At 63.5% G+C, this 27285-nt stretch overlaps 1 protein-coding gene across 2 annotated transcripts; it reads left to right on the forward strand.

The window, feature by feature from the left end:
• Positions 1–840: 840 nt before the first annotated feature.
• L1CAM (L1 cell adhesion molecule) lies at positions 841–24999 on the forward strand. Of its 2 annotated transcripts, none has more exons than XM_079910848.1 (27): positions 841–909; positions 10153–10344; positions 13644–13749; positions 13992–14194; positions 15152–15274; positions 15364–15534; positions 15781–15892; positions 16022–16206; positions 16347–16478; positions 16607–16750; positions 17443–17554; positions 17665–17831; positions 17921–18077; positions 18292–18416; positions 18560–18670; positions 18900–19097; positions 19284–19354; positions 19529–19751; positions 20360–20475; positions 20689–20890; positions 20980–21102; positions 21213–21386; positions 21485–21604; positions 21733–21888; positions 22398–22532; positions 22887–22959; positions 23626–24999. In XM_079910848.1, the coding sequence occupies exons 2-27, from the start codon at positions 10269–10271 to the stop codon at positions 23855–23857; spliced, it is 3747 nt and encodes a 1248-aa protein (XP_079766974.1). In that variant the 5' UTR covers positions 841–909; positions 10153–10268; the 3' UTR covers positions 23858–24999. The 2 variants fall into 2 exon arrangements, with proteins under 2 accessions (XP_079766974.1, XP_079766975.1); XM_079910849.1 differs by lacking the exon at positions 841–909 and adding an exon at positions 9914–9987.
• Positions 25000–27285: the final 2286 nt, after the last annotated feature.

Here is a 27285-nt window from a genome sequence, read left to right on the forward strand (position 1 = left end):
CCAGTGAGAGGAGTGGGGCTGCCGGGAGAGGTCGGGATGGGGCCAATCCCCACGACAAAGAAATAGGACGCCAGGGAAACCGACAGGGAGTCGGAGGAATATCTGGGGATGCGCTATGGCAGCTCGGGGGGCGCTCTCTCAGCAACCTCCCCGCTCCCCCCCCCTCCCCCGGCTCTGGGCTGCGCAGGAGCCCGCGCCCCTCTGCGCCTCCCTGGAGGGCTGAGATTGACGCCCGTGCGCCCCTCCCGGACCAAGCGCCTAGGATGGGAGGGGGGTGCTTCCGGGAAGAGCCCAGGGCCTCGGGAATCCTGCCCTGGGGGGGGCGTCCAAGCACCCCACGGCCAGGGCGCGGCCGAGACCGCGTCGCGTGTGGGTGCCGGGCGCTCGCCAGCGCCCTCGAGGGCTGGGTGGAGGCTCAGGAGATCTGTTTCCTCTGACTCCTCTCCCCACCGCCCAGCACCGCGCCCCGGGGGCACCCCTGCCTCGAGATTCCCGCCCGGAGCCTCCACTGCGGCGTGGGTGCCCTGCTGCTGGGCACTGCCGGGCCAGGGACTACAGAGCTGCGGGCGCGGGTCAGGCGGGACCCGGCGGCGGGGGTCCCACTGAGCTCCCTCCCGGAGGGGGTCGCCGCGGTTCCCCGTGCCGGCGGCCTCGGCAGCCCAACTCCGCCGGGACGAGGGGCGCGGCGGGGCGGGCGGCCGGGGAGGTGATCTCACTCCCCTCCCCCGCCTCCCCAGCGCTCCCCTCCCCCTCCCCTGCGCGCACGCCCGCCCCGCCCCGCCCCGCCCCGCCCCCGCCCCGGCGCCGCGGCCGCCGCAGCATCAGCATCGCAGACGCGCTCGGGCGGCGGGTCCGAGGCCGGCGAGTGCGGAGGCTGGGCGGGTAACCCGAGCGGCGGCCGCAGCGCAGGTAAGGCGGGCAGGCCTGCCCTCGCGCCCGGGCCGCGCCTGCAGCTCCCCGAGCCTCCCGTCCCAGCCCTGCCCCGGGGGCGAAAGCGGGGAGCCCCACCCGGACCAGCCCGCGGCCACCGGCGGAGCGGCCAGAGCCCCACCCAGGCCGGGCACCGGGCTCCGGGGCCCGCGGAGCGCAGCGGGGCAGGGAAAGGCGGCCGGGGGCCGGAGCCCGACAGGTGAAGAGTACCTGGGCGGCGCCCGAAATGCCGACCCGGGGAGGGATGCTCTGGGGGAAGTCAGGCAGGGTCTGTGCGGGCTGGCGGGGGCTGAAGGTGGCACGTCCCTCCGGGTGTGTGAGTGGGTGAGAAGGGGAGCGCGGTGGGGCCGTGACCCCCATCCCCCCATCGGCCGCCGTGGGGTGTGGCCCGGGGCGTGGCTGCCCCCCTTCCCCAGTCCAGAGTCCTGTTTGGCCGAAAATCCAGCTGCCAGCACGGTTGGGGGGAGGTCAGACTAGGCTGCCCCTGCAGTGGGGGGCAGGGGAAGGAACTGGGCTGGGCCCTGCCTGGCCCTCAGCCCCAAGGTGGGAAGGGGGGCTTTGTTCTCCTCCTCTCTAAACCCCAGCCTGGACTCCCCGGGCGTACGCTCCCAGCCTGCACCAGGACCAGAGTCTCCTGCCCTGGAACGTGGGGTGCCTCTGGAGCCGCAGATTCTGCAGGCTCTTGTGGCCAAGAAAGGGCGCACTGAAGTGAGGCTGGCCTGGGCACCCAGCAGGGTGCGGCTGCGCACATGAGTGTAGAAGGTGGGCCCAGTAGGTAGGGGGACGACGAAGGGAGGGCCTCAGCTCCTGGGGCCCTGCCTTGCCCACTGCAGGTCTTTCGTCCATTGCCAAGTCTTCCTGTCGCTGTCTGGTTATGAGAGGGGTCTGCAATTCCTCTTTCCCCCTTCCTAGGGAAAATTTTGGGGGACTCTTGGTTGGCAGGGGTTGCAGAGCCCCTAGTACAACCTGCTGCCCCTACAGCGTATCTGGAGCCCAGCCCTTCGCTGCCTGTTTCAGGAAGGCAGGCCCAGGACCATCTGCCCCGACTCAAGAAGTGGGGGGCCTGACACCCCCCTCTAAGTAGGTGCCCTGCTTCCAGTTAACTCCACCCAGAGGCAGGGGCTTCTGGGCAGCTCGGTGCCATCGCTGCTGACTCACGTGGCTCGAGGGTGAAGAAGCCAGAGTCACCCTTTCTTCCCAAGAACTTGTCCCCTGTGAGGTGGCTGGGACAGGGGGCGGCCTGGGGCCTGTCTCCTCTGACCATCTCCTTGCTGCAGGCGATGGGACTCAGCCTGGCCTGGCCTCTCAGCACAGCGCCCATGCGACACCCACACATGCACCCATGGGCCCCCTAGCTTTCGGGGGGCGCCTTAGTGAATCTGTGGCCACATGACAAGTTCTTGTCAGTGCTGAGGCTGGGGACCCCCCCCAACCCGTCCCCGGCTCCTGGACACTTTCTTTGCTGCATCCTAGCCTCTCTCTTCGTACTTATTTATGCTTGTGTGTGTGCGATCCCCAAAGTGATACATCTTATTGTGGTACGATTGAAATATACAAAAAAGAACAAAAGAAATTAAGGATCCTGGGTGATCGGTTCACCGAGGGAGAATCCCGCTCAGCACACCCCAGCCTCAGTCTCCCTGCTTTGCTACAACCCACTCCCAAGAGGCTCCTCCCCCAACGCCCAGCGCCCAGCCCCCTGCAAAGCTTGGAGCCGGCGCTTAGCGCGCAGTAAGGAGCTCCTCCCAGCCCAGGAGCTCAGTGGCCCACGGGGCGGGCAGGCGTTCGCTGGGCAGCTGCACTGCCAGGTGCCTGCCTGGACCAGGCTCGGGGCTACCTATGGAAAAGCCAGTAACAAACTGGACCAACACCGTCTTTGTCTTCAGGGGGTGTGGACTGGCTTTCTGTTTTCCTTTGTGACTATTCGCAGGGAAAGGGGAGGCCGGGATGGAGGTTGTGCCCCCATCAGCCTCTTGCCCTGCTGGGGCGGATGCCTTCCGCGGTGCGCACTCGGGCGAGGCCAGCTGGAGAGGGTGGGGGAGCAGCCCGTGTGCCACACCCACCATTGCCCAGCCCAGCGACATGGGACCCTCAGTCCTTTCCCCTCTTTGAGTCTCGGCCCTCTTGGTTATCACATGGGGCGTGGACTCGTTAGTCTCCAAGGTCCCTTTCAAGGCAAACGGTCCCTGGTGCCAGTGTAAATGGCTGCAGCTGGACAGAACGTCTCCTGGGGCGCTCTTTCTGCCAGCGGGGCAAGTGGCCTTGCCTTGCCGGGCCTGCCTTCCGGAGAGTCAGGGCGAACGTGTGAGGGGGGCTTTCCCCCAACCCCTTCTTGGGGCAAAAGGTTGAAACAGGTCTGGAGTGAGATGGGGGGCTGCTTCCCAGGGGTGCCCTGGGCCTAGGAGGGGCCTGTTCTGGGGAGAATGGAGCAAAGGGGGGCCCTGGGCAAAGGTTGGCCAAGATGGGCATCCCAGCCAAGTGCCCTGCTCCACTAGGCCCCCCTCTGTGGGCGTGAGTGGCGACCCGGAGCGCCATCCCAGGAGCTCTGTCGCACCCTGTGATGCAGACCACTGGGCTGCTGTCTTTGCCCTGCCCCTCCTCTCATAATTGGGAAGGCTGGGTTGAGGTCCCTGGAGGGGGGGCTTTACCACCCCCCCCAGTCTTTCTCCCTCCTGCTCGCTGACCTGGCCCGTCCTGGATGCCCCGGTCCTGCTTTCCCTGCCCTCGCCTTGCTCTCAGCTGCCTCTTTACACCTCCACTCCCACACTGTCACCTTTCTCCTCCCTGCTCTGTTGGAGTTTCGCACAGCACTGCCCTCCTCTCCTTCCCCTGCTTCTGCCTGCCCCACCCCTCCCTGGATGCCCTTGTCGCCATCTCCGCACTTCCCCTTTTGTCCATCTTCTCTCTCTGCAGCTCTCCCTGCCCCGATTCCTAAAGCCCAAGGTCGGCCTGGGCTCTGCACCTCAGCACGGGGGTGACCGCCACCCAGCACACGTCCCCCGGACTCTAGGCCTTTGGGTTGGGCCCAGACCTCCCGTGGGGGCCTCGTCTGACCTGGAAGGTGTACAGGGGGCACCTGGTGGCCACCAGCAGAGGACCCTGGGGGAGGCGGTTGGCGGTTAGCAAGGCCAGCCCACCTTCTCCCCAGATATCAACAGGATCTTTGTGGCTTCCTAGAGGCTGTGGTCTGAGAGAGGGAGGAGCCGGGGAGGGTCTGGACGGACTTCGAGTCTTTCCAGCTTTTCTTTGTCCAGTGCCCCCCCACCCCGTCCGAGGCCGCAGGCTGTTGCCTACGCCCCCCCTCCGTGTTCTCCCCAGGCCATGAAGCTGTGGGGGGAGGGCCTGGCCGCTGTCCTGCCAGCCGGCAGCTCACGCCAGCCCCTGGGATGACCCCGGCTTGGGTGGAGCAGGAAGGCGCAGTGTCCTGGGCTTTGCGCGCTTGGCTCAGGGGCCCCGACGCTGAGGGGCCCTTCTGAGCCAGGCCGTCTTCCTGCCAGTCTGATGGTGGAGCTTGAAGGGAGGTGATGAGTCCCCGGGAGCCACGCTTCCCAGGCAGATTGGGGGTTTGCGCGGGGCGGCTTTGGGTGTGGGAGTGTGTGCATGGCGTCCCGTGTTCCTGTTCGCACGTGTGGGCATTAGCCATCTGGTTGCATGTGTGCAATCGTGTGTGTGTGTGTGTGTGTGTGTGTGTGTGTGTGTGTGTGTGTGCTGGTGAGAGTGTGCGCACACAGATCCTCCTGTGCCCGCACTGATCCTGTGCTGGGAAGGGGCGGGGCTGCTGGTGGTGGCTGCGGAGGCCGCAGTGTCTCCCTGTAAGACCGTGGGGCTTCCCGCTGAGGGGGGTGCCCTCTGGCCCTTCCTCTGACCGCCTGCGTTCATGCCTTAGGAATGCTGAAGCCCAGGGAACAACAGAGGCTCCATTGTCCATTCCCAGGCTTCCTGTGCCCCCTCTGCTCTTTAACCCTTTGGAATGGGGAGCCCCAAGGCGGCTGGAGGGGGCTGGCAGTGTCTGAGCTTTTCCAGGCGCCCCCTGTCCCCCTCACTTGGGCCAGGTGTCCCAGGGCCGGCAGGACTGAGCAGCTTCGGGTGGGCCTCGGGCTGGGCCCCTCCCACCTCTCTGTTTGCCTGGCACCTTCCCTCCCCCGCACTGCCTTCCTTCCCTCCTCTGGGTCCTGGGGCAAGCCCTGCTGGCCCATAGGAGCCGACATATGTCGCTCCCTCTTGCCGGGCCCCTGAAGCCCCCGCTGGTGCCAGGTTCACTTCTCAGATCTTGTTCTAAGCGCACTTTGCAGAGCTGGAAGGAGGGCTTAGAGGGGGTGAAAGGGCACGGTGGTTAGGCCGTGGGCGTCAATTTCCCCAACCGCGCACGGGCAGCTTGGCTACAGTGCTTGCATTCTAGGGGCCTGGGAGGCCGGAGATTTGGCCCCTGCTTCACTGGAGCTCAGTTTTCCCTTCTGCACGGGAAGGGAGTCCGTGCTGTGCCTAAGGTCTGTCTGGAGAGGGGGGCCTCCCTGGTAGCCAAGTGCTCTGTGAGGGGGCCCTGGAGCCTTTGGTTTTGAGAAAGGAGTCAGAGCGACCCAAGATTCTGCACAGCCATGGAGGGGGGCAAGAAACCCAGGCTGTCCTGGCTGTCCTGGAGCTGTTTGCCTTCTCTTGTGCAGAGTCCTTGGGGGCGTTGAGGGATAGGGTGGTTCCTGCCCTGCGCTGAGGCGTGATGTGGGTCACATTCTACTTCCGCGTGGCCTCCTCCCAAGATTCCCCTGCATTTGCCTGCCATCTGCCTAGCAAATAGGCCCTTCCCCAGGGGCCCAGGCCCTGGCCCTCTGCGAACGCAAGCAGGCATACATGTTGGGATGCCTGAGGCGCCGAGAGGCCAGCTAACTGCCCGAGCTGTCTTAGGCGGCTTTGGGCGCCCCCACCCCACCTAGAACCCCGTACCTGCTGAGCATCAGTGCCACCTGCGTGACCTTGGACATGGTGCTCCGGTTCTGGGCCTCAGTTTCCTCAGTTGTAAAATGGGGATAATGATACTGCTCCGTCCCCAGGGTAATTTTAAGGATTCAACGAGTAATGCGTGTAGGGGTGTTTAGAAGAGTCCCTGGTGTGCGGTAAGTGCTATCCGCGAATTCAGTTAATAAAATAGGGAAGGGGGGCGGAATGTCTGTCTGGCTGCCGATGGCGAGATACCCCCTTGCTTTCTCAATGGAGACTGTCTGTTCTCCCCTCTCCCACAAAGGGTTAACCTCTGGCCCGCCCCTTCCTTATCCTGTAAGGAGAATGGTCCATTACAGGTGAGCTGCCGTTGCCTTGGAGACCGCAGCCTTAACGGGGCTGAGGGCGCGCTCTCCCTTAGGGAGGGGCGGGGCAGAGAGCACCGAGGACTAAGCAGCCGTCCTCGAGGGCTTCCGGGGCCCCCGCGTACATTTGGGGGCTCCCACCCAGCAGCCTCTTTTATGTATTATCTCAATAACCCATTGGGCTGCGGCAAGCTTTCCCCCATCTCTGCCAGTGGAGGGAGCTGGCTCCATCTCCATGGAAACCCGCCAGCCACAGCCTGGGGGGGCGCGTGAGGAGGAGCCTTAAAGGAACACAGTGCCTGGGGTGTAGGTGACACCCACGCCCTCATATACACCCTGCTGAGGGGACAGCCCAGGCGTAGGTGCCCCCAAGTGCCCCCACAAGCCCACAAGTACGTGGACCTGGCACTCACACTCTGACCATCTCACATACCAGGGCTGAGCCCCCAGCGCTGCCCCCACTCGGAACAGACGGGCTGGGCTACCTGCCTGTGACTTCTCCTTGGGCAGGTGCATTTCTCTCAGGTGGGAGGGGCAGAGAGGACTCCAGGCAGGACCTGGCAGCCGGTGGGCCTGTGTGCAGCGAGCACGCACAGGGCACCCTTGGAGGTTCCCACAGAGAAGAAAGCAGCCATCCCAGGTCTCAGCCTGGCTCCGCCACCTCCCAAGTGTCCCCCAGCCCCCGGTCAGAGGGCGGAGGCCAGAGGAGAGGACTGGCCGCGGGACCCAGGGCTGGCGCTCTCCTAGGGTCCCACTGAGCCCCTCCCTGCTGGCTCTGCCACCTCAGAGCCCGCCACGCCCCTTCTCCTTCCCTGCCCCCGTGAGTGTGCATGAGGCCTCCAGAGAGGATGGGTACTCGGCCTGCCTTGGTCGTTTCCTCCCCCAGCACGTGGGCACTCACGGTTGTGCCGGCCCATGGACGCATCGGCACCCCGTCAGCCAGGCGGCTGCTCTCTCCATGCCAACAGCAATCTTGGAGGGAGTCACTGGGGTCCTCTGGGTGCTTCTCCCTCCTCCCCTGTGGGGATCCCCAGCTGCTCCCTGAGGGCTGGCCAGCAGTGACTTTGCTCATCTTGTCTATAACCGTCTCCTTGCCCTAGTGCCACAAGTGGCCAGGGCCGTGCTGCTCTGTATGTGTGTCTGTGGTCCTGGCTCGCAGCTTCTCTGCCTCCTGCTTGTCTCCAGTCCGACCTCAGCTCCAAGCCCAAGAAGTCCACCTCCCCCGACTCAGGTCCTCCTCTCCTCCTTTCCTGTCTCTTGCCTGGCACCCCCCCCCAGGGACAAGGATGCCGAGGAAGCGCCACTGGGTTTGCGCGTAGGTGTGCACACGCGCGTGCGCACACCCCCCCGCCCCCCTGCCCCCAGTCTTCCTCTTTCGGCCATTTCTCATCAGTGCTTTCTGCAGCTGTCTCATCCTTTGTGCTCCTTTCCCCTCTTCTCTTCCTTTCCCCGCTGCCTGGGTCTCTGTTTCTGGATTTCTCCATCGTGGTTGCTGTGGTGGTCCAGCATCCGTCTTTGTCTCCCGTTCCCTGCCCTCCCTCCCCCAGCCCTACTTCTCTGTCTCTCCTGCTCCCTCCTGCCTCTTTCTCACCCTGTCTGTCACCCTTCAGTCCTCCCCAGCCTGCCCCCGCTTTGCAGACATGGCCGTGGCTCCATCTGTACACCAGCTTGTGGAACACTCCCCCGCCTCCTTTGCCCCTGGAGGTGCCGATGGGGGGTGGGGGCCTGCCGAGCTGGCAACCTGAGCTGCTTGCTCTGTAGCTGCCTGAGGAATGGGGAGAGATCCGAGAGCCGGCAGGCAGCAGTGGGACGGGAGGAGGCAGAGCCCCTCCCAGCTGTCAGGGGCCTCTCCGCCTCTGAGTGCCTGGGAAGGCGGTGAGCTGGGTGGCAAATACCAGGGACTAAAGGAGGTTGGGTGTGAGACTGTGGGGTGTTGGGATGGGGCAGAGAGTGGGGACCAGGGGCTTTGGCAGCATCATATATCCCCTGCATATACACTGGGGTACACACGCCAAACCCAATTCTGGGAACCTAGTTTGGGGACAGACAGCCGTCATCATTCCAGCCAAGGGAGTGCTCTGGTCTCCTCTCATCCGCCTTTGAGATTCTCTCTCGTTTCTCTCCCCTCCCCCTCCTAAGACCAGAGCGCGCAGAGCTCCCAAGGCTGCCTTTGATCACCTGCCCTCTGATCTGGGTCTCCTACTGCTTCCTACAGGCCTTGAAGGCGAGGCCGAGGCTGCAGGGGCCCACCCTGCTCGCACGGGCTTTGTGGAGGAAGGTGGGGGCAGAACGGGTCCGCTGTTGCCCCTCCTTTCTGGGCCCCAGCTTGGCTCCTGCAAGTTGGGAATCGGCCACGCCTTTGCCACTTCTTACCCTCCGAGTCCTTCTCTTGGCCTTCAGCCCGTCCACGTCGACCCACGCTGGTGCTTCTCCCCCTCCCCCTCCAGCTTTGGGTCTAATCTAATTGCTATTCGCCGCCGTCCATTTTCCCTGCCCAGTCCCCAGGCCGTCTGCTGAATTCACCCTTCTCGGGTCACCTTACACAAAACCATTATGTGGCTTCTGGTTGCCTCCTGACACACTGGATGTCTTAGCATGGCGTTCCAGGCCTCCCCACCCACCCCTTCAGCATTCTGGCTGAGGCTTGGCCCGCGCTTTGATAAGGCCCTGGCTGGGCACGGCGAGGATGCCCGGGATGGACTTGGTGAAGGCATCCAGGCCCCAGCCTCCAAGCTCTTGCCCTTCTTGCACTTTTACCACTGTCTCTTTCTCACACCGCTTCCTGTTTGCAGTCAAAACGGTCTGTCTTCTTGGGAGTGTCTTCTCTTCTAGTCGTTGGCAGAGAAGCCCCCTCCCCCGGGCCCTCAGTCGCTGGGGCTTCTTGCACGCAGGTGGGATGTGCATATAGCTGGCATCACTTGGGCTTGCGGTGGACACATCTATCAGTTGAGCCCTGAAGACTCAGACAAAGACCCGGAAGGTGGGCTTGCCAGACACTCGAGATGTCAGAAACACTGTCCCAGAGCTTCTCCTGACCCCTGCTCCGACCCTGGCCTGGAGCATCTGGAAGGGGAGAGGCCACAGTCGCTTCTATTGTCCCCCCAGGAGCCTGAGGGACAGCAGGGAGGTGCTTTCCTCCTTGCCTCCCTCCTGCCACTTTTTGAGGGCAGGCTTCCTTTTCCTCAACCTGTTCTGTGAAATGCAGCCTTCTTGGGCCCCTTTCCTTCTTTCTCTGTTCCCACTTCCCAAGTCCCCCTTGCCCCTCACCAGCTTTTTAGGCCTGAACAGCACCCGGGGATCAGTTGGCTCTGAAACCCACAGCAATGAGACGGTGATGAGTTCTCTACATATGTGCGCAGGCATGCTTGTGTGTGCAAACAGAGATAGCAGACATGAGGATTCATCCCCCAGAGATACAGACACACGAGACACACATATACTTCCGCGTGCACGCACCCACTCATGAGTGCATCCCCCTTCGTGAGAAGATGAAGGTGGACACACACAGCCACAAAGATGCTGATGTGCATATCTGGCTACGTGCAGACCCACATCCCCACTCATGCCCGTAGGCATCTGCTTGCTGGGTGTTGAGTCGCACACGAGGATGACATGCACAGAGCAGCCTGTGGCATGCCCAGGGGAGCTGATCGGGGCAACAAGTTGGTGCTGGAGAGGCAGCTGGCGGAGGAGGCACAGACAGAGAGTAGGAAGGGGATGAAAGGCAAACTGGAGCCCTAGCCTCTGCTGTCTCTTGCAGGTTGCCTTCTCCAAGGTGGGGGGGAGGGAGGGATGGAGGAGCCGGACAGCCGGGGGCGGGGCTGGGGGCGGGGCCAGGAGCCCAGGCTCGCCCAGATGTTAGTCACTAACATCCGTCCGTTCTCTCTCCTCCCTTACCTTTCCCTTCCCTCCTCCCCTCTCGCAGTGTCCCCACCCCCGGCTCCCTCCCCAAGCCGCCCACCAGCCCCCTTCCCTCTGGCCGGAGCTTGAGCCGAGCCCGGCCGGCTTTTGCCGCGCCGAGCCGCCGGCGCCGCCGGGAAGATGGCCGTGGCGCTGCGGTACTTGTGGCCTCTCCTCCTGTGCAGCCCCTGCCTGCTCATCCAGATCCCCGAGGAATGTGAGTAACCGGAGGGAGCCTCGGCGCCTCCCTTCACCGCCGCGCTGGGCTTCTCTTTATCTTCTACCTCTTCACCTTCTCCCGGTTCCGGCCCCTCACCCCTCCTTTCCTGGGCAGGGAGTGGACAAGAGGTACCCAGGACGCTGAGTACCTCTGGAAAGGACAGGGTGGAAGACTCGGGGTATCTCAGTACCACGGACAGGGACCAGAGGTGAGGGAGGGCTGGTGAGATTTCAGCACCACGGACAGCGGGCCAGGCCCTGGACCCTCCTCCTCCCGGCCTCCGCGCTCTCCTTCGGCCCGCCCCACCCCTCCTCCGAGGATGGGGCGGGCAGGTGAATGGGGCCATCCCCAGTCCTCGGCTAGCTCGCTCTAGCCTCGCTCCGGCTTCTGGCTTGGGTAATCCTATCTTGGGCCCTTGGTAGCCCTTTCTGTGAACTGGGACAGGAACAGACCCCTTAGCCTTCTGGGCCCTCGCGATTCGATGTGTAGTTACTTGGTGGGGCTGGGGGTGGGGCTGTTGGAGTATTACCTTTGGGGGGGGGGTCACGGGTAGGTGCGTGGGTGTTGCGGAGTGTGGCTGGAAGGTTGTGACTGAACGAACATGAGTATTTGTGTATGCTTGTGAGTTGGCCAGACGTTATTTTTGTCTGGATGTATTTGTAGATGCGTGAGGTGTCATGGACTAAGTGTGGGTATTCCCGAGTGTGAGCTTGATCTCCTATGTGGGTAAGTTTGTGAGTCGGTATAACCGTTACTTACTGGTCACATTTGTGAAGGTCTGTAGGTATTTGACTGTTAACATTGGATTGTAGTGGGTCGTGTGTGCATGTACCTGTGTGTGTGTGTGGAATGTGTGTTACTGTGACGATGTTTTCTCCTGAAAACACACCGTTGTGAGTGGCTGTTGGGCTTGCGTGAGGGGCAGTCTCCTCGGTAGCTCCACTCCCTTCCCCCCTCACCTTTCCATCTTTGTCTCTGAGCCTGGACCTATAGGAGGCCAGCATCACTGAGAGATGAGCCCTGGGCTGAACATGGGGACTGTCCGTGCCAGGAATGGGACAGGGGCTGAGGGAGGTGGGTTTGGAAAGCACGTAGCACTGGGGGACAGTGAGGGTTTGGAGGAGGTGGAGAGGGGCTGATGGGAAGAAAGGCCGGGATGTCTCCTTAGATACACACATGAAGGTGCATGCACTCACGCCCATGCCACTCCCCCCGCTGCGGATGCACACGGACAAGCACGTGGGGAGACGCAGACGAGCCACCCGTACCCACCCAGGCACAGAGACTCCGAGAGGCACACAGTGAGAAGTCTAGACACAAAGCAACACAGTCATGCACACAAACACAGAAGTGGGTGTGCAACACAAAATTGTACACTGGATGCAAGCCGGGACACAGCCTCCAGATGTACTCCGGCGAGACACACCCGAGTACAGACGCATGAGCGGATGCGCACAGAGTCACTGCAGCTCAGCCTGCAGCATCCACGCACGTGCCCAGACTCCCACCTTCCACATTCCCACACACGTGCTTTCCTCCCCCGTCCTTCTCCTCTCAGTCGCTGCCAGGCCTTGCCCTGGGCGTCCGCCTGCCCCGCTACACCTGTGTGTGGAGGCGCAGGGAGAATTTGGAGAAAGGAGGGTAGAGGAAAGAGAAGTAGCTCGAAGAGCACGCCGAGTCTGAGGCTGCCCTGGGCACCGGCGGGCGCTTGTTATTGACCCCAATACAATATGGCAGGCGGCCTGGTGCCTCCCTGTTGGAAACTGTCCTCCAGCTGTCTCCCTCCCCGGCCACTCCAGGCCCCTTTGTCTCCTTCCCTGCTTTCCCCAGCCTGTCGTCCCTCTCTCTGGCTCTGGCTCTGGGGCTTCCTGCACCGGCCCCTTCCCAGCGCAGGGCCCTCTCCGCAGTGTCCCCAGGGAGCCCCTCTTCTCTCCTGGGGGCCCTTACACTGAGGTCTTCGGCAGAGACAAAGCCTTCAGAGGCAGCCCACTGCTCTCCACCCTTCCCTCCCCTCTCTCCCCTCCTCACAGCCACCCTGGCCAGTGCTGCGCTGAGTCCAGCGGCACTGGGGGCCGTAGCTCGGGCCTCAGCTCCAGGGAGCTTGGTGGCGGGCTGAGAGGAAGGAAGGGGAGAAAATGAGGGCTGGCGCCGGCCCTGCAGGCAATGGATACTCAGATTCAGCAGGGCCTTTGGGAGGGTTTGGAGGGGAGGGGGCAGCTGGGCTCTGAAGACTGGGCCTGGGTAATTGAAAACACTGAGCTGTGCTAATTGGATTAGGAGGGAAGCGGGCTGGAGCAGGGGAGGGCGCCCTGGCTGACGACTGTCTGCCTCCCAGCCTTCTGAGGCATCCTGCGTGGGGTGGGGGTCAGTTCTGCAGGCCTGCCAGGAAGATGCAAGGGTCTGTTCAAAGCACACTCTTCGCTCAAGTCGCGGATTTCTTTCTCCCTGCGTGCTGGAGCCGAGGCCTGGCTCCCCCTGGGCATTGACTGGTGATGCGAGCTGTGTCCCCTCTTTCCGCCGGCACGTGTCCCCACGTTACACCTCCTCTCCCGGCCTCCCCTCCCCCAGGGGTGTCTTCCCCGCGCACTTACTTCTTCCCCTGCCAGGGCCCCCTGCTGGGGCGGCATGTCAGCTTTTCTCTCCCTCTCTCCCTTGCTGCCTGGATTTCTCAGATGAAGGACACCACGGTAAGTTGCGGGGAGGGTGGGAGTGTTTCCCAGAAGGCCAAGGAGAGAGGAAAAGAGGGGGTGTCGGCGCGTCCCTCCCCCTCTCCTGCACATGCTCAGCTCTCCCTGTGTGCCGTGTCCCCTGCGCGGGTTGCAGTCTTTTCTGGTTCTTGGGTCCCGTGCTGGAGGCCTGGAGGCCGCATCAGCCTCCCTCCTGTCTCCTGGGGTGCCTGGGGGACACGTTTGTTCTGTGTCCGCGGGGTTTCCTGCCTCCCCTTCCCTCTGGTCCCCTCTCTCCCTTTTGGCTTTCTGTCTGTGTCTGTGTCTGTGTCTGTGTCTGTCCTTGTCTCTCTTTTCTTTCTTTCACACTCTTTGCCCTCCTCTTTGGCTCCATCTGTCCCCTCTGGTTTCTTTCTTTGTAAACCTTTAGTGCCGTCTTCTCTCTATTCTGTCTCCTTCCGCATTCGCCCCAGCAGCTTTGGGCCCAGCTTCTTCCTCCTCTCCCCGCAACCCCATTGCCGCGGGGCCTATAAGGCTCCAGACCCCGCTTCCCTCACCACGGAACAGGGGTTAAGGCCCGCTGCCCGCCAGAGGCCACCCTCACCACCACTGTCCCCATCCTGTCCCTAGCGATGGAGCCCCCTGTCATCACGGAACAGTCTCCACGGCGCGTGGTCGTGTTCCCCACAGATGATATCAGCCTCAAGTGTGAGGCCAGCGGCAAACCCCAAGTGCAGTGAGTGACCTTCACCCTCTAAGCCCTGGGGTTGACCACTGACTTTATCTCCAGCCCTCGTGTCTCCCAGGGCCTCCCAACAGCTGGGAGCACACACCCCAGATCTCCCTCGTCACCCTTGGTCCTCGCCCTGCCTCAGCCCGTCCCCGGGGCCCCTGGCGGCTTGCAGCCTTGCCGTGGCCTGTGCCAGCCGCGGTCCTGGGTTCCCGGCCTCAGGCCTCTGAGCCTTTTTCTGCCCGCAGGTTCCGCTGGACTCGGGACGGCGTCCTCTTCAAACCCAAGGAGGAGCCGGGTGTGACCGTGAACCAGGCCCCCCACTCTGGCTCCTTCACCATCACGGGCAACAACAGCAACTTCGCCCAGAGTTTTCAGGGCACCTATCGCTGCTTTGCCAGCAACAAGCTGGGCACCGCCATGTCCCACGAGATCCAGCTCATGGCCGAGGGTGCGAGGCGCTGCAGGGACCGGGGAGGGCCTGGGGCACGTGAGAAGGTCCCCAAACAGGCCTGGGGAGCGCGTGTGAGAGTCCAGCCTCAGCTGGCTGATAAGCGTGCCCGTAGCCGCATCCTCCTTCCCTGCCTTGTACTTTCTCCGTTCTTCCTGGTCGGCTCCATCTCCCCTTCCCTCTCTTCTGTGCTCTACGCCCTCTTGGCCTCGGGGGCCTGCCGCCTGGGGGATGCGCGTGGGCTTGGACTTGTTGACCGACTGAGTGGGTGGAGGATTGAGCCTGTCTGAGCCACTACCTGGGCTTTGGCTTCCGCCCCGTCCATATCCCCGAATTACCATCTCCTCTCTACCACTCTCGGTCACCTCCTTCCGCCTCCCCCATCGCTCCGTCTCCTCTCCCGCTGCTTTCCGCCTCTCACCTGGCCCCTCCAGCTCCCTCCTTCCTGCTCTCTGGCTCTGTCTTTATCTGTGTCGCCCTTTCCCTGGGGTTTTCCCTCTGCATTCCATCCTCCCTGAGCTTTCTGCCTCCTGAGCTTGCACTCCTCTCCCCTCTCTGCCCCTCCAGTTACCTTGGGAACCGTTGCCATGGTTTCTGTGTCAGGATGATGGAAGGGTCTGTAACTCCAGCATCCCTCCGCAGCTCCCCTCCCCCCACCGCTGCACCTCAGCCTTCCCCCACCCGCCCTCATCCTGTCCTCCTGGTGGGAGCTGAGAATTGTGGAGCGTTAACCCTTCGCAGCCATCCGGCCTCCTGCCCGTCCTCTCCTCTGCATGGAGTGTCCGGTCTCTGCCTTGAGCCCAAAAAGGACCCAGAGTGTCTGCCTGCTTTACGTGAACTTCCCCACGGCCTGGCCCTCTGACCCACCCCCTTGGCTATCCCTCCTCCTCTCCCCTGCTCTGCCTTGGCCGGGAGGAGACTTGAGACCCACAGTGCCAGTCTCTCTGTCCCTTCTAGGTACCCCCAAGTGGCCAAAGGAGACAGTGAGGCCCGTCGAGGCGGAGGAAGGGGAGTCGGTGATTCTGCCTTGCCACCCGCCCCCCAGCGCGGAACCGCTCCGCATCTATTGGATGAACAGCAGTGGGTGCCCGCGAGCGGGAGGGTGTCAGTGGGTGTGATTCCTGGGTGGGGGTCCTGACCTCTGCCTCCTTGCCTCCCCCACCCCGCAGAGATCTTGCACATCAAGCAGGACGAGCGGGTGACCATGGGGCAGAACGGCAACCTCTACTTCGCCAATGTGCTTACCTCGGACAACCACTCAGATTACATCTGCCATGCCCACTTCCCTGGCACCCGGACCATCATTCAAAAGGAACCCATTGACCTCCGGGTCAAGGCCAGTGAGTCCCAAAGGCCCTACTGCTCTCTCACCTTCAGGCATGGCCCATCCCATCAGTCAGGCCACCCCGGCATTCCTCGAAGACAGCTTGGCCCAAACGCCTCCCCGGGTGCCTCCCCGGGTGGTGAGGGCGAGGAGGAAACTGCAGCCCTGGGGGCTTGCTGGGGTGTCCAGATCACCCGGCCTGGGAACGTCGTGGGTGGAGGGAACAGTCAGCCGCGCCGCAGTCAGCTCTGTGTCCTCACAGCCAACAGCATGATGGACAGGAAGCCGCGCCTGCTCTTCCCCACCGACGCCAGCACCCACCTGGTGGCCCTGCAGGGGCAGCCGCTGGCCCTGGAGTGCATCGCCGAGGGCTTGTGAGTCTGCGCCCCCTGCGAGGGGCGGGGCGGGGCGGGGCGGAGCCTTTGCCGGGGCAGGGCTGAGTGGCCTGGTCCTCTCTCCCCTGTGCTCTCTCCTTGGCCTCCGTGCGCCGTGGCCCCGGGCAGCCCCACGCCCACCATCAAATGGCTACGCCCGAGCGGCCCCATGCCGGCTGACCGAGTCACCTACCAGAACCACAACAAGACCCTGCAGCTGCTGAACGTGGGGGAGGAGGACGACGGCGAGTATCGCTGCCTGGCTGAGAACTCCCTGGGCAGTGACCAGCATGCCTACTACGTCACCGTGGAGGGTACGGTGCCTCTGCCGGCTCATCCCGTTCAGGCTGCCCAGAATGCAGCCCTCACTGTCGCAGGGGTGGGCAGGGTCTGGGCCAGGGCCAAGAGCTGGCTGCGGGCTGCGGGCTCAGGGCGGCTCTCCCCTTCCTCGCAGCTGCCCCGTACTGGCTACACAAACCCCAGAGCCATCTGTACGGGCCGGGAGAGACTGCCCGCCTGGACTGCCAAGTGCAGGGCAGGCCCCAGCCAGAGGTCACCTGGAGAATCAATGGGATCCCTGTGGAGGGTGAGCAGGGCCTCGGGCAGGGACAGGGAGTGAGCTTGGGGAGCCCTGGGGACGGCGGGGACGAGCAGCGGCCTTGGCGTGGCTCACTGCTCTGGCCCTGGGCCCGCGGGCCACCTCTGCGCACACAGAACTGGCCAAGGACCAGAAGTACCGGATCCACCATGGAGCCCTGATCCTGAGCAACGTGCAGCCCAGCGACACGATGGTGACCCAGTGTGAGGCCCGAAACCGGCACGGGCTCCTGCTGGCCAACGCCTACATTTACGTGGTCGGTGAGTGCCAGCCAGCTGGACCCAGCCGCCGCCGCCTCTTTGCCTCGTAGCCCCCAGTCCGTCCCTGCAGCCCACGAGGCAGGGCCACCACACTGACTCAGCCCACGGCTGCTCTGTCCGCCGTGGCTCCCTTTCTCCTCTCGGGAGCCTTCCCCTCTTCTCCCGCCCCTCCTCCCAACAGCGCGTGGGGATCACGGAGGACAGGCAGGCTCTTTGTCGGTATTTCCAGGTGAAGAAGCAGCCTCAGACAGTGGTCTGGTGCAGCACAGGTCACTGAGCAGAGGCTCACCCTGGCCAGGGTGTGCCCGAGGCCAGCCTAGCGGCTCCTCCCCCAGAGTCTTGGGGAGGACTAGGGGGCTAGGCCTGGGGGGCTTTTGGGAAGAGGTAGACTGTCAGGGGGACCTCAAATAATTGGTACGACATGGGTGGCTGGGACGGGAGGTGCATCTGAGGCGGAGGGGCTGGCGTGTCCTAAGGCCGAGAGAGGCTCAGCTTGGCGCGGGCCAGAGCCGGGTGCCGGCAAGCAAGATGGGCAGGGCTCTCGGGGGCCTGAGAACGCCTGGAAGTCACTGGCAGCTTCCAGAGGCTGCGAGCCCTCCTGGGAGAAGCTGCCCCGCCAGCCCCTTCATGTGCCTCCTGATCGCGCGTGGGTGCCCGCCCGACCCTCAGTCCTGCCACGTCTCCTCCCTCAGAGCTGCCGGCCAAGATCCTGACCCCAGACAACGAGACGTACATGGCGGTCCAGGGCAGCACCGCCTACCTTCTGTGTAAGGCCTTTGGAGCCCCTGTGCCCAGCGTGCAGTGGTGAGTGCCCCAACCCCAGCGGGGGGCACCATCTCCTGGCCCAGGGAACCAGGGAGGGCCGGGGGCCCAGCCCACTGGCATCTGAGCCAGGCCTGCCCTGCTCGCACCAGGCTGGACAGGGAAGGAAAGACAGTGCTGCAGGACGAGCGCTTCTTCCCCTACACCAACGGGACCCTGGGCATCCGAGACCTCCAGGCCAATGACACCGGCCACTACTTCTGCCAGGCTGCCAATGACCAAAACAACGTGACCATTGTGGCTAACCTGCAGGTCAAAGGTCCGATGTGATCAGCAGCCCCTCCAGGAGGGGGGTCAGGGTCTCTGGGGGACCCCGGAGTGACCTTCCCCTCCCGTCATTGCCCTCAGATGCCACTCAGATCACACAGGGGCCCCGCAGCGCGATCGAGAAGAAAGGCTCGCGAGTGACGTTCACGTGCCAGGCCTCCTTTGACCCCTCCTTGCAGCACAGCATCACCTGGCGCGGGGATGGTCGCGACCTCCAGGAGCTTGGGGACAGTGACAAGTGCGGGCCCAGCCCCAACCTGGGCTCGGTGGAAGGGGGAAGAGTGGGAAAGGCAGGACGTCCAGACCTCCTGGCCTCATCCGTGGGGGGGGGTGCCCCGCTTTGAGGGGGAAGGTTCTGGCAGCAGAGGGGAGCGGGGCGAGCAGAGTGCAGGTGGCAGGGAGTAGAGGGTCCGCCGGGAGCAGAAGAACACGCGTGCCCCCACCCCCGCCAGGTACTTCATAGAGGACGGGCGCCTGGTCATCCACAGCCTGGACTACAGCGACCAGGGCAACTACAGCTGCGTGGCCAGCACCAAGCTGGACGCGGTGGAGAGCAGGGCAGGGCTCCTGGTGGTGGGTGAGTCCCGCGTGGTATGAGGCTCGTGGCCCAGAGGTGTGGGGGCACGGGAGCCCAGGCTTACGGTGCAGGGCGCTTTCGGGCAGGGGGGCGGGGTGGTCGGCTTGTGAGTGGGCCCGAGATCCACCCTCTGTGGCCCTCAGGGAGCCCCGGCCCCGTGCCTCAGCTGGAGCTGTCTGACCGCCACCTGCTGAAGCAGAGCGAGGTGCGCCTGTCCTGGAGCCCCGCTGACGACCACAACGCCCCCATTGAGAGTAAGAGGCCCCCAGCGTGGCGCCCCACTGGCCCTCCCTCCTGGCGGGCCCACCCTCCTCCCAGAGCTGCGGCTCCGGGGCCGCCCGGCTCACTGAAGCACGCACCTGTGTTCGGGGGCTCCGGGTCGCTCGCAGGAGCCCGAGGACACCAGTCGCCTGGGGCGCCCTCTCCCCTCCTCAGGGAGGGCCAGACCTTGCCGCCCCGTCACCGCCCCCCACTTCTTGGCAGAGTATGACATTGAGTTCGAGGACAAGGAGATGGCGCCTGACAAGTGGCACAGTCTGGGCAAGGTGCCCGGGAACCAGACCTCCACCACCCTCAAGCTGTCGCCTTATGTCCACTATACCTTTAGAGTTACTGCCATCAACAAATACGGCCCTGGGGAGCCCAGCCCAGCCTCGGAGACCGTGCTCACTCCAGAAGCAGGTGAGCACCTGGGCGGGGCCTCAGGCGCCGGGCCCCCTGGGCTCTGCAAGGAGAGTCTAGAGAAATGACCGTGCCCAAGCTCCTCTGCTTCCAGGGCCAGAACGGCTCATTGCTTCCTTGGTCCTGGGCCTTCACGGCCTCAGCAGGAGCCCCACAGCGTTGATGTGTTAACACATTACTTTGCAGCCCCGGAGAAGAACCCCGTGGACGTGAAGGGGGAAGGAAACGAGACCAACAACATGGTCATCACTTGGAAGGTGAGGCGGCCCCGAGGCTGAGCTCACCCCCAGACGTAAGACCGGCACCCAGATATTGCAGCTCCCCCTGGCTGTCCTAAGGACCAGGGACCTGAGGCTGGGCTGGGGAGTGGATCAGAGGTCGGGGAACGGGGCTCTTGGCCAACCAGCTCCCTTTCTGCTCTCCCGCTCCAGCCGCTCCGGTGGATGGACTGGAATGCCCCCCAGGTTCAGTATCGCGTGCAGTGGCGCCCTCAGAAGACACAGGGGGCCTGGCAGGAACAGATCGTGAGCGACCCCTTCCTGGTGGTGTCCAACACTTCCACCTTTGTGCCCTATGAGATCAAGGTCCAGGCCGTCAACAGCCAGGGCAAGGGCCCGGAGCCCCAGATCACCATCGGCTACTCTGGGGAGGATTGTGAGTATTGGGCTGGCCCCGCCCACACCCGGGGGTGGAGCCTGCGTGCGCCGGCATGGCCCACTCCCCCCCAGCCCCTCAGGGATCCGCCCAGGTGCCCAGCTCCTACCTCTTAATATACAGTAGTGCATTTCCTAAGAGTAAGGATGTTTCCTTACATGACCAAAGTGCCGTCATGAAGATCCAGAAGGAAATTTACCGTCAGCAAGTTGGCATCTATAACTTTGCATCTATCTGGGTGGCAGCCGGTACCCCCGTGGTATGGACCAGTGGTGTCTTCACCCCAGTCCAGGGTCCCATTCAGGATCCTGCATGGGGTCTAGGTATCCTGCTTCTGTCCGTTCCTTGAATGTAGAGCGTTACCAGATGTTAAGCTTGGTCACCCAGTCAAGGTCTTTTCTAGTTACTACTCGGCGTAGTTACCGTCTTCTCTCGCGACTAATAAACAGTCTGCAGGGAGACACCCTGAGACCATGCGAACGCCCTGCTCATCAAACTGCCCACGCCTCATATCGCATCCAGAGCCGCCATCCCCCTGCGGGAGGGCGGGGTTCTGGGCTGGCCGCAGGATGCCACAGGCCCTCATCCGTGTCATTGGCCGTTTCCAGACCCCCAGGCAAGCCCTGAGCTGGAAGGCATCAAGATCCTCAATTCGAGCACGGTGCTGGTCAGATGGTGGCCTGTGGACCCAGCCCAGGTCAAGGGCCACCTCCGGGGATACAATGTAAGAGTCCGAGGCGTAGGGGCTGGGGAGATCCCCGGGGTGAGGGGTGAGGCTACCAGGAGTGACAAGGTTGGGGGCGGGCTTCTGCCAGCTGCTCTCCCGGAAGTGCTCAGGTTGGAAGGAAGGCTCCCCTGGGAGGGCAGGGGGGAACACGTGCCCCAGGGTCACTGGCAGAGGCCTTCTGCCCTTTCGGGGTCTCCTGTCCGCCTGCAGGTGACGTACTGGTGGGAGGGCAGTCAGAGGAGGCACAGCAAGAGGCACGTCCACAGAGGCCACGTGCTGGTGCCTGCCAACAGCACCAGCGCCATCCTGGGCGGCCTGCGGCCCTACAGCTCCTACCATCTGGAGGTGCAGGCCTTTAACGGCCGGGGACTGGGGCCCGCCAGCGAGATGACCTTCAGCACCCCCGAGGGAGGTGAGCTTTGCGCCCTGCACCCCTGCCCCGCCCTCCCCCCACCCGGGTTGCCAGGGCGACGACCTGCCGTTGGTCTCCGTGCCCCGCAGTTCCTGGACACCCCGAGGCGTTGCACCTGGAGTGCCAGTCGGACACCAGCCTGCTGCTGCACTGGCAGCCCCCGCTCAGCCACAATGGCGTGCTCACGGGCTACGTGCTCTCCTACCAACCTCGTACGTGTGTCGTGGGCCCGGAGCTTCGGCCCAGCCCGGCTGGGGGGTGGAGGGGAGCCGGGGGTGGGCGGTGCTGGCGGCCAAAGCCGACCCCTCGCCTGTCCTCGCAGTGGATGATGGGGGCAAAGAGCAGTTGTCCTTCGACCTCCCGGACCCTGAGCTGCGGATGCACAACCTGACGAACCTCAGCCCCCACCTGCGGTACCGCTTCCAGCTCCAGGCCACGACGAAGGAGGGCCCTGGAGAGGCAATCGTGCGGGAAGGAGGCACCATGGCCTTATCTGGTGAGCTGGAGGGGGCTGAGGCGGGGGGCTAGGCAGCCGGGCCCACGAGGGCGGCCCAGGGGCTGCCTCGAGGTCCCACACCCTCTCTCAATCTCCAGGGACCCCGGATTTTGGCAACATCTCGGCCATGGCTGGCGAGAATTACAGCGTGGTCTCCTGGGTCCCCAAGGAGGGCCAGTGCAACTTCGGGTTCCAGATCTGGTTCAAAGCCCTGGGGGGTGAGCGCAAAAGGGGACCCTGTAGTAGGGGGAAGGGGGCTCAGGGCCCAGAGGGGCTGCGGGGGGGTGTGGAGCCAGGGTGCTGCCGGGCCCTCCCGTTCACCCCTGCTGCCCTCTCACCCCTACAGATGAGAAGCTGGGCGCTCATCTCCCGCCGCAGTACGTCAGCTACAACCAGAGCTCCTACACGCAGTGGGACCTGCAGCCTGACACCGACTACGAGATCCACTTGCTCAAGGAGAGGGTTCTCCTGCACCAGATGGCCGTGAAGACCAACGGCACTGGTAAGGGAGCCTCGGGCACTGACTGGTCAGCGTCCCTCCGTCGCCGGCCAGGCTACAGCCACCTCAGGCCCCAGGCCACGGCTCGGCTCTTCCTCCCAGTACCTGGGTGCCCCGCGGCCCAGGATGGAGAAGTCTGGGTCCCTGGAACGATCCCTTTTTGTATCCTCTGTTTGAACTGTTGCCAGGGCAACCACTTTTGCAGAAGGTCCTCCTCCCTGTCCCGCAGAGGGTCCCCCGCAAGCCTCAGCTCCAAGCACGCTTCGCCCCAGCTTATCGCTCCTCCCGGGCCCTCTGGCGTCCATGGGCCTGGCCCTCACCTGCCCTTGCCCGGTCCCCGGGGGTGGAGGGGTCGGGAGTGGACCAATGGAACTAGAGGCTCTGAGGGAAGCCCGCGCACAAGGCTGGGAACGGGGTGGGGGGGGCAGGCTCAGGTGGTGGGTCTGCAGCGCCCGGGACCCAGCATCTTACCCCGGGCCTGGGCTCGTTCTCCTTCCCACTGTCCCTGCCAGGCCGAGTGAGACTCCCTCCCGCCGGCTTTGCCACGGAGGGCTGGTTCATCGGCTTCGTCAGCGCCATCATCGTCCTGCTTCTCATCTTCCTCATCCTTTGCTTTATCAAGCGCAGCAAGGGTGGCAAGTACTCAGGTAACTCCTGACCCCAGGGCTCAGGGAGGATGGTCGCCGAGGGCCCCCGTTCATCCCTCCTGCGAGTTCTCCTTGGTCCCGGGAGCCCCTGGCAGGATGGGGTGGGCGTGTTGGGGGCAGGCAGGAGGCCTAAGGGGAGTTTCTGCGCACACCGGGGCGCGTGGTAGCCAGGCCCACGGGGGGCGAGCAGTTCACCCTTGAAGGCTTGTCGGTTCCTGAGAGCCGCTGAAACAGGGTGCTGTCAGCGTTCAGGGCCCAGAGGGACAGCCTCGCCTGCGTCCCCGCCTGGGGCAAGGCCCATTGCCCGGTGGAGGCTGGGCGGGAGGAGAAGCTGGGCCCTCTCTGTGTCTGCAGTGAAGGACAAGGAAGACACCCAGGCGGACTCGGAGGCCCGGCCCATGAAGGACGAAGCCTTCGGCGAGTACAGGTGAGCTGGGCGGGGGCAGGCGCCGATGGGCCGCCCAGCTGCTCGCTTTCAGGCCTGACCCCGTCTCTCTCTCTCTCCTTCGTGCTGCGGGGTACCGGCAGGTCCCTGGAGAGGTAAGGCGGGGCGGGTGGGGAGATGCTGTTAGACTGCAGGGCCGGGGGCCTCCCATGGCCGCCGTGTGCCCGGGAGTGCCACCGGCCCCTGCTTGCCAGGCCTCTGCGCGCCCCCGGCTCTCCGGCCCGGCAGCTCCCTATTTCAGGGAGAAGCCAACGCTGACACTCAGCTCCCGGGCCTGCCTGTCCCCATCCCAGCTGCCACTCTCTGGGCTCTGCCGGGGCCACAGCGGTACAGGTACCCCCGCCCATCTCGTCTGCAGATGGGAGCCAGGCCCCGCGAGCCCCCCACCTCCCCCAGGATCCAGGGCACGCCCAAGCCTCGCCCCACTCGTGCTGTGCCACCTGCCCTCCTGGCAGTGTGTCCAGGCGGAGGGCCTCTGCCCCAGTACATTCAGAGCACACGGAAGACGGAAGACGGAAGACTAGCGGAACCCAGGCCCCTGGGGCTCTGCCCCGCCCCCAGCCAGGCCTCCTCTGCAGGCCAGCACCTGCCAGCTCCTGCTGGGCACTGCTGGGCAGCCTCCCACTCCCTTCTGCCCTCCCCCTGCAGTGACAACGAGGAGAAGGCCTTCGGCAGCAGCCAGCCATCCCTCAACGGAGACATCAAGCCCCTGGGCAGTGACGACAGCCTGGCCGACTACGGGGGCAGCGTGGACGTGCAGTTCAACGAGGACGGCTCCTTCATCGGCCAGTACAGTGGCAAGAAGGAGAAGGAGACGGCGGGAGGCAACGACAGCTCAGGGGCCGCCTCCCCCATCAACCCTGCGGGGACCCTGGAGTAGCAGGGTCCAGCCAGCCCAGGGCCAGGCCGCAGCCGACTCAGAGGCCAAGCCCCCCCGTCCGAGGCCTGTGCTGGGTCCCTGACCTTGGGACTGAGGCCCCTCCCTCTCTTCACCAGGCGGTGGCCCGGCCCTCTGATCCTGAGCCCGAGGGAGGCTTAAGTCGGGGGCAGAGAAGAGGAACTCACTGCCTCTAATCCCCTCCTGACTGCCTGGTCCCCACTCGATTGCCAAAACCCAGCTGCACCCCTTCTTGGGCACACACTGCTTTACTCCAGCTCGGGGGCCAGTCACCCACACATCAGGAGCCTTCAGGTGCTGCCTCGCCGGCCTTTGGGCAGAGAGAGGCTGTGGTCAGGGCAGAGGAAGCGGGGGTGCTGCCCGGTGGGGTCTCCTCAGGACCACGGCTGGCACCTGCACCCCCAGCCATTGCTTGGCCAGCCTGGCTGGGACAGGGGACAGAACACAGTGTCCCCACCATCTGCTCCCTTTTCTTTGCCATCTCTGCTCCAACTGGGATGGGAGCTGGGCAGGCTGGCCATGGGTGCAGAGGAGGCCATCTGGAGAGCCCAGAGTCCCACCTGCCGGTGTCGCACTCGGCCCGGCCCACCCCACCCTGCGGCCGGCTTTCAGGAGTTCCATACACACGCTGCCTTTGGTACCCGCCAGACGACATCCAAGTGGCCTCCGTCACTGCCCAGGTGCGGGGCAGGCACACCTCCTCCCCCCTGACCCTGGCCTCTCCCAGCCTCCACCGCACCCCAGGACCCCTTAGCGACCCCCCGCCCCCAGTCTGAACAGTTCCCTTCCTCAGCCTCCCCCAGCCCCACCTTGGGATGTAAATACACCGTGACTTTGAAAGTTTGCACCCATGCCCTTTCCCCATATGCCACTAGTGTGTAGGCAGATGTCTGAGTCTCTAGGTGGTTTCTAGGTTTTATAGCAATTAGCTTTGATGATCCCATCCCAGGAAAAATAAAAACAGACAAAAAAAAAAAAAAAAAAGGAAAGATTGGTTCTCCCGGCTCTGCTGCGCTCCCGCCCAGCAGCCCCCATCTCCCCATATGCCTTTGCTCGGTCTGTGGATGAGCCCTTTACAAAAAGCAAAAGTCTATATATATATGTACATAAATATCAGAATTATAAAAGGCAAATAAAAACCTGGAAACAAAGAGGAGCTGCTGTCATTTTACCGAACACCCTGTCCCCTACCGTGCTGCACGCCGCGGTCCACCTGCCCCGCCAGGCCCGGCTCTCCGCCCCCGGGGGCCCTGCTGCCTGCTTCTCGTTCCCACTGGCCTCCAGGGGAGCTGCGCTCTAGGCTGTCACCACGGTTTCGGGCCCCAGGGCTGCCCAGCCCTCTAAAGCAGTGACCAAACACCGCAAGTGGACCCACAGGGACAGCCTGGGGACCTCTGCGTCGGTTCACTCCCTGGCTTTCCCAGGCTGGATTCCTGCACCGCTCCCCAGCCCCTGGCCTCTGCACTCAGCCGAGGCCTTGGTTTCATCTTTAGCTGAGCCACTAGAAACCACCAGAAGAGGCCGTCTTTGCCCACGTTCACACCATCAACTCTGTCCCCTCCCCCCACCCCCTGCCCAGCCCCAGCCCCAGCCCCAGCCCCAGACCTGAACGCTCTGTCCTCCGGCCCCTGTGGGTGAGCCGAAGTCTGAGGTCAGCCCATCACCCAGGCACTGGGTCCCGCCCCACCAGGACCCATCAACGATTGTTCTGCTATGCCTTCCTTGCCTTTTCTTTTTTTTTTTTTTTGCGGTACGCGGGCCTCTCACTGCTGTGGCCTCTCCCGTTGCGGAGCACAGGCTCCGGACGCGCAGGCTCAGCGGCCATGGCTCACGGGCCCAGCCGCTCCGCGGCATGTGGGATCTTCCCGGACCGGGGCACGAACCCGTGTCCCCTGCATCGGCAGGCGGACTCTCAACCGCTGCGCCACCAGGGAAGCCCACCTTGCCTTTTCTGTATCTCTGATTTTTCTGTCCCTGTTGATCAGTCCACGGGCAAACATGCTGTAACAGCCTCCATCACTAAAAACACCCACTACTAACACCACGCCCCCCTCCAGCTCTTGTCCGGCTTCTCTGCCCCTATTGACCGCACCGCCCCTCAAGAGCTGTCTACGCTCATCAGCCCCACTTAATCTCCACCTGTAGCAGCATCTGCTTCTTGTCCCCAATACCTGTCTTCTTGTTACATAACAATAGAATTTTGCTCAGCTGAAGATACATCTCCCAGACTCCTTTGCATCTGGGTAGGGCCAGAGGAATGTGAGTGCAGGGGCAGCCTCTGGGCTGTGCCCTTAAGGAAGCACAGTGTGCCTTTCTCTGCCCGGCTCCGTCTCCCCAGCCTGCGAGGAGAGCCATCCTGCACCGCCGGATGGAGGGCACGGCAGAGCAGCGACGTAAAAGGAGCCTGGGGTCCTGCTGAGCTGGAGCTGCCACGTCTGCCCTGGCTGCCTCATTGTTTTTAAGAGCAATTTTAGGTTTACAGAAAAACTGAGCAGAGAGTAGAGAGTTCCCCCAGAGTCCCTCAGCCCCGCCCCTCAGCAGTTTCCCTCATTCTTCACGTCTTAACATTTGTTACAAGTGATGATCCGGTAGTGCTTCGTTTTCGTTAACTGAAGGCCACAGCTTGCCTTAGCGCTCACTCTTGGCGTTGGATGTTCTATGGATCTGTACAGCGTCACAGAGTCATTTCACTGCCCTAAACCCCCCAAAATGTCATTGTTGGGAGTTAGCACGCGTGGCATGAAGTGCACACCTGCACTTTTCACTGTTGAACCCACCACTCAGAACATTTGCGTCACTGCGGAAAGCCCCTCTATGCCCCTACCCAGCCAACACCTTGCTCCAGAGACAGCCCCTCTCGTGACGTCAGCCCTCCCGTTCATTGCTGGGGGGTATCCATCGTATGGACGCAGCGCAGTTTGCTCATCCATTTGCCTGGCTCTTCTGGGTGCAGCGGATCTATACAGTCGGTTTTTGGGGGTGATATGCCCTAGGAGGAACGCGGCTGGGCCAGGTATTAAGCCATTGTCTTGAGTCCCAACCCACTTTGTTGTCCTCTGCTTCTTGATGCGTGAGCAGAGGCTCTGCAAACCGCACTCCTGCTTTGCCAAGCTGGCCCCGTCGTAGGCTCTGCTCTCACGGGGTGTTAGAGGGAGACGGCAAAGCCGGAAGAGGGAGAAGGGACATGCGCCCTCCCGGGAGCATCACCTCGCGAGTCCTCTTCATCCGAGCTGTCAGCAGCGCAGCCTCACGGCACCAGCTGAATCCCATTTTCAGATTTCCCAACACTTACAAAAGCGGCTTTGTTGCATCCCACTTCGCAGGCAACCAGTGCCCGTCCTCCTCACAGGTCTGGGTCCCCGCCCCCTGGGGCTCTTTTCTGAGCTCAGAGACCCCAGCACTAGCTAGGC

This window comes from Stenella coeruleoalba (assembly GCF_951394435.1).
Source record: "Stenella coeruleoalba genome assembly, chromosome: X".
Taxonomy (NCBI): Eukaryota; Metazoa; Chordata; class Mammalia; order Artiodactyla; family Delphinidae; genus Stenella; species Stenella coeruleoalba.